At 46.3% G+C, this 6000-nt stretch overlaps 1 protein-coding gene across 4 annotated transcripts in view; it reads left to right on the forward strand.

Moving 5' to 3' along the window:
* LOC118385981 (glycerol-3-phosphate dehydrogenase, mitochondrial-like) overlaps nucleotides 1–6000 on the forward strand; it is a 43698-nt gene that overhangs the window by 22622 nt on the left and 15076 nt on the right. For all 4 annotated transcript variants that reach the window (XR_008139669.1, XM_052521961.1, XM_052521963.1 and 1 more), the window contains 3 exons: nucleotides 741–872; nucleotides 1536–1694; nucleotides 5657–5769. Coding sequence is in view for 3 of the 4 variants with exons in the window: in XM_052521961.1 (XP_052377921.1) it covers nucleotides 741–872; nucleotides 1536–1694; nucleotides 5657–5769 (404 nt within the window). In the remaining variant the exon portion in view is untranslated. The remainder of the gene's footprint in view (nucleotides 1–740; nucleotides 873–1535; nucleotides 1695–5656; nucleotides 5770–6000) is intronic.

Raw genomic sequence — 6000 nt, forward strand, 5'->3', positions numbered from 1 at the left:
TGCCATAATTGTATGACATCAATTTGTAGGAGGATACTAATGAATAGTCAGGCCCATTTGTAAAGCTGAATTGAATGGCTCCTTTGGTACATGAGTCCACACAATCCCGGAAGCTGCTGTCAAATGAAGATTGTGCCATCAGTACCCTGACATCCCAACGATGAGCCACATGTGTTCATCTTGGCCAATGAGTGAATTGAACACCAGTGCTTTTAGCACAGTGGATTAACAGTGCAGCTTGCACTCTCTCTGTCACTGCACCACTCAGACACATCTCCAGGACAGTCCACGCCATGTTAGACTTCAAATGAACTGTACAATGACCTGCAAATGACAAGCCGAGAGAGTTGCAGCCCCCTGTGACTTAGTGTGAATGAGATTTAACCCTTCGTTAGCGCGGAATAGGGAAGAAAGCCTAATCTATGATCCTGATGTTGCCGGAATGTTTAAAAAGGTCAATGTGCTGATATTTTTGACAGCGCGTGACCTTTAGTGGAAAAAAAGTAACCAAACCGGTTGAATTGAAATAACTTCTTCTTTGTTTAGTTCTGGCACATAATGTATCACAGTCAAAGCATGCTGTCTCCTCTGCAGCCATCTCCACCATGAGTGACTCGACTGTTAATACATCGTATTGATCTCATATCAAAAGGTGCTGTTTAAGTGCAATGGATTTCCCAGGGAACATTGGCCCATTCTGTTTGGATTTTAACTGGATTACAAATGTGTGTGGTGTCCAGGTGGCCCAACATCTGGCCTCTTCCTACGGAGGGAGAGCTTACGAGGTCGCCAAAATGGCCCATGTCACTGGCAAACGATGGCCCATTGTCGGAAAACGCCTCGTATCTGAATTCCCCTACATTGAGAGTGAGGTTTGTATGTACATTATATCCAGGGCTGCAAAATTCCAGTCACTTTCCCCAAAATTCCCAACCGGGAATTCTGGGAAACATAGGAAGTTACTGTAGTTAAAGACATGCTCCGGTACTTTGGCGTATTTTTTTAACATCCCACTTTGGGCTAGGTGTGTGAGTGTGTAGTTCATACATGCATAATCTATGAGCAGAATGACTGTTTTACCTCAATTAGCCACAAAATCCCTAGTTTGAAAGCAAATGTTTTCTTGAAGCTGTGCCTCGCTATTTTCCCTACATTTCCCCTCACCTGGGTCAGTCCCCTAGCAATTAGAGTTCTAGAAAATGAGCTTCAGCCCCTCGCATTTGAATGACTGCTAGCAAGAGGCCTGCCCAGCGTTATCCAATGAGTTTGCTGGGTGGGCCCAACGGCTCAGTGGACACAGCAGAGAGAGAGCGACAGATCAGTGCACATATCTGCACATAAAGTATGTGACACAGTACGCAATTTTCAGGGACCACTTTTGGCTAGCGAGTGCTACTTTCAGAACTACTTGCTAAAAATAATACAAAAGTACCGGAGGATCTCTTTAACTCCTAATCAACAGAGCTAAAAGAAGATTGAATAGGTGAATGACCAGAGGTGCATAAAATGTAGACTAAGCATTATATTGTTTCCAGGTCCAGTATGCCATTAAAGAGTATGCGTGCACGGCCATTGATGTGATCGCCAGGCGCACGCGGCTGGGCTTCCTGAACGTGCAGGCGGCTGAGGAGGCCCTTCCACGCATCGTAGACATCATGGGAAAGCAGCTGACGTGGAGTGAGCAGAGGAAGAGGGTGAGCTGCACCACTCTCTCACAGTAGGGTTGCAAACTTACAGAAACTTTCCAGAAAATTCCCAGGTTTTCCAGAAATCCAGGTTGTAGGATTTCCTTCTAATTTCCTTCTGATTCCAGGAATCTTCCAACTGGGATTCTTGGAGAACATAGATATTTTGGGAAAGTTACTGGAATTTTGCAACCCTATTTCACAGACAAAACCACTGCATTCAAACCGCCACATCTTTCCTTAACCCATTTGTCCAGTATACAATCGATATGTAAGAAAATTCCTATTGACTGGCACCATTCCCAGTATCTCTCTCCCATCCCGTCACTGATTTTCCCGCTCGGATATCCCCGCACGTGCATTTTGATCGACCTCACATTAACTTGGGATACGTTTGGTCTTTATTAAGAGCCATATATTGGCTTTGGTCATTACCATGGGTTAATTATGGAGGTTTGCTTTATGCTGTTGCTACATTCACACTGTAATCATACGCAGCTAACAAACGCCAATTACTGCTTGGGTATCCCCTAAATAGGTATTGTTTTGATATTTCTATTCCAGTCTAGGTTTTGTTTGTATTGGACTATTAATAGAGAAATGCCTAACTAGAGCTTTGATACAGTTTGATTCTCATGAATATGGGGCCTCACCCTTCCTCTAATTCTCCTTCTACATTGAACTTTAGCCCAGTTATGGAGTGATTTTTGCCTACAATCCTTAGAGCACCTTTACTAATCCATGACAAGTCTCATTCAAAGCAAACCGGTGTTGAATGTGAACATATTAATTCACCACTATGGATAACTGACCCCTGTTTTTACCGTTTTTAGGTTGAGAAGGTATTTAGAAAGCCACTAACCTACAGCATTTGTGGTAGATTGCAGGCCACCTGTTTGTATGTGGGTGTCTGAGTGTCTGCTATGTGATCAATGTGTGCTAATGGAAGTAGTGCTAGTGCTGCTGTGATGAACGTCTGGTATTCTAATGGGCCTTCAAATCAAATCGTATTGGTCTCATACACATGGTGAGCAGATGTTATTGCGAGTGTAGTGAAATGCTTCTGCTTCTAGATTTGACAGTGCAGCAGTATGTAACAGGTAATATCTAACAATTCCACAACAAAACCTAATACCCACAATCTAGTAAAGGACTGGGATAAGAATATATAAATATAAAATATATGGATGAGCAGTGACAGAGCGGCTAAAATGCAATGGATATTACAGAATAGATAGTATAGTATACAAATCAAATCAAATGTACTTATAAAGCCCTTCTTACATCAGCTGATATCTCAAAGTGCTGTACAGAAGCCCAGCCTAAAACCCCAAACAGCAAGCAATGCAGTTGTAGAAGCACGGTGGCTAGGAAAAACTCCCTACAAAGGCCAGAACCTAGGAAGAAACCTAGAGAGAATCCAGACTATGAGGGGTGGCCAGTCCTCTTCTGGCTGTGCCGGGTGGAGATTATAACAGAACATGGCCAAGATGTTCAAATGTTTATAAATGACCAGCAGGGTCCGATAATAATAATCACAGTGTTAGTAGAGGGTGCAACAGGTTAGCACCTCAGGAGTAAATGTCAATTGCCTTTTCATAGCCGATCATTCAGAGCGTCTCTACCGCTCCTGCTGTCTCCTAGAGAGTTGAAAACAGCAGGTCTGGGACAGGTAGCACATCCGGTGAACAGGTCAGGGTTCCATAGCCGCAGGCAGAACAGTTGAAACTGGAGCAGCAGCACGGCCAGGTGGACTGGGGACAGCAAGGAGTCATCAGGCCAGGTAGTCCTGAGGCATGGTCCTAGGGCTCAGGTCCTCCGAGAGAAAGAGAGAAAGAGAGAACGAAAGAGAGAGAGAGAGAATTAGAGAGAGCATATTTAAATTCACACAGGACACCGGATAAGACAGGAGAAATACTCCAGATATAACAGACTGACCCTAGCCCCCCAACACATAAACTACTGCAGCATAAATACTGGAGGCTGAGACAGGGAGGGTCGGGAGACACGATACCCCCGGACAGGGCCAAACAGGCAGGATATAACCCACCCACTTTGCCAAGCACAGCCCCCACACCACTAGAGGGATATCTTCAACCACCAACTTTCCATCCTGAGACAAGGCCGAGTATAGCCCACAAAGATCTCCGCCACGGCACATCACAAGGGGGGGCACCAACCCCGACAGGAAAATCATGTCAGTGACTCAACCCACTCAAGTGACACAACCCCCCTTAGGGACGGCATTGAAGAGCACCAGTAAGCCAGTGACTCAGCCCCTGTAATAGGGTTAGAGGCAGAGAATCCCAGTGGCGAGAGGGGAACCGGCCAGGCAGAGACAGCAAGGGCAGTTCGTTGCTCCAGTGCCTTTCCGTTCACCTTCACACTCCTGGGCCAAACTACACTCAATCATAGGACCTACTGAAGAGATGAGTCTTCCATAGACTTAAAGGTTGAGACCGAGACTGCATCTCTCACATGGGTATGCAGACCATTCCATAAAAATGGAGCTCTATATGAGAAAGCCCTGCCTCCAGCTGTTTGCTTAGAAATTCTAGGGACAGTAAGGAGGCCTGCGTCTTGTGACCGTAGCGTACGTGTAGGTATGTACGGCAGGACCATATACAGTATACATATACAGTATATACATATGAGATAAGTAAAGTGACTAGTGTTCCGTTTAAAAAAAGTGGCCAATGATATCAAGTCTGTATGTAGGCAGCCTCCTCTCTGTGCTAGTGATGGCTATTTAACAATCTGATGGCCTTGAGATAGAAGCTGTTTTTCAATCTCTCTGTCCCAGCTTTGATGCACCTGTACTGACCTCGCCTTCTGGATGGAAGCGGGGTGAACAGGCAGTGTCTCGGGTGGTTATTGTCCTTGGTGATATTTTTTGGCTTTTATTTTATTTTTGCCTTCCTGCAGTTGCCGTACCAGGCGGTGATGTAGCCCGACAGTATGCTCTCGATTGTGTATCTGTAAAAATTAGTGAGGGTTTTCGGTGACAAGACACATTTTTTCATCCTCCTGAGGTTGAAGAGGCGCTGTTGTGCCTTCTTTACCACACTGTCTGTGCGTGGACCATTTCAGTTTGTCTGTGATATGTACACTGTGGAACTTAAAACGTTCCACCTTCTCCACTGCTGTCCTGTCACTGTGGATAGGGGGGTGCTCCCTTTGCTGTTTCCTGAAGTCCATGATCATCTTTTATTTTTCTGACATTGAGTAAGAGGTCATTTTTCTGACACCACCACACTCCAAGGGCCCTGGAGTTGGAGTTGGTAAGCAAGCCTACCACTGTTGTGTCATCTGCAAACTTGATGATTGAGTTGGAGGCGTGCATGGCCATGCAGTCGTGGGTGAACAGGGATTATAGGAGGGGACTGAGAACGAACTCTTGTGGGGCCCCAGTGTTGAGGATCAGCTTAGTGGAGATGTTGTTTCATACCTTCACCACCTGGGGGTGGCCCGTCAGGAAGTCCAGGACCCAGTTGCACAGGACAGCGTCAAGACCCAGGGACTCAAGCTTAATGATGAGTTTGGAGGGTACTTTGGTGTCGAATGCAGAGCTGTAGTCAACAGCATTCTTACATAGGCATTCCTCTTGTCCAGATGGGATAGGGCAGTGTGCAGTGTGATGGCGATTGCATCGTCTGTGGACCTATTGGGGCGGTAAGCAAGTTAAAGTGGGTCTAGGGTGACAGGTAGGGTGGAGGTGATATGATCAGCTGACTAGTCTCTCAAAGCACTTCATGATGACAGAAGTGAGCGACAGGGCGACAGTCATTTAGTTCAGTTACCTTGGCTTTCTTGGGTACAGGAACAATGGTGGCCATCTTGAAGCATGTGGGGACAGCAGACTGGGATAGGGATTGATTGAATATGTCCGTAAACACACCAGCCAGCTGGTCTGCGCATGCTCTGAGGACTCGGCCAGGGCCTTCACCTTTCTGTTATGTGTATTCCTGTAGGAGGAGCTATCTGCAGCCAAACAGTTCCTGTATTATGAGATGGGCTACAAGGCTCGCTCAGAGCAGCTGACCGACACCTCCGAGATCACCCTCACTCCTGCTGAGGTGGGCAGGTAAGGCAGACAGTCTGGTGCCATCGCGGAGTGTTCACCATCGCGGAGTGTTGGTGCTGCTCCCAACACAAATGTGACTTCCCACCGGAGACCGGGGTTCAAGCCCGGAGTTCACCCTTCCAACTATCCCGTTTGTATCCCCTTTGTAACTTCCAATCTGTCTAAATAAAGCTTTTACATATATTTGAAAAAGACACAGACAGACTTCACACTACTGTGCCCTTCTCCTCC

Source organism: Oncorhynchus keta, chromosome 7, assembly GCF_023373465.1.
Source record: "Oncorhynchus keta strain PuntledgeMale-10-30-2019 chromosome 7, Oket_V2, whole genome shotgun sequence".
Lineage (NCBI taxonomy): Eukaryota > Metazoa > Chordata > Actinopteri > Salmoniformes > Salmonidae > Oncorhynchus > Oncorhynchus keta.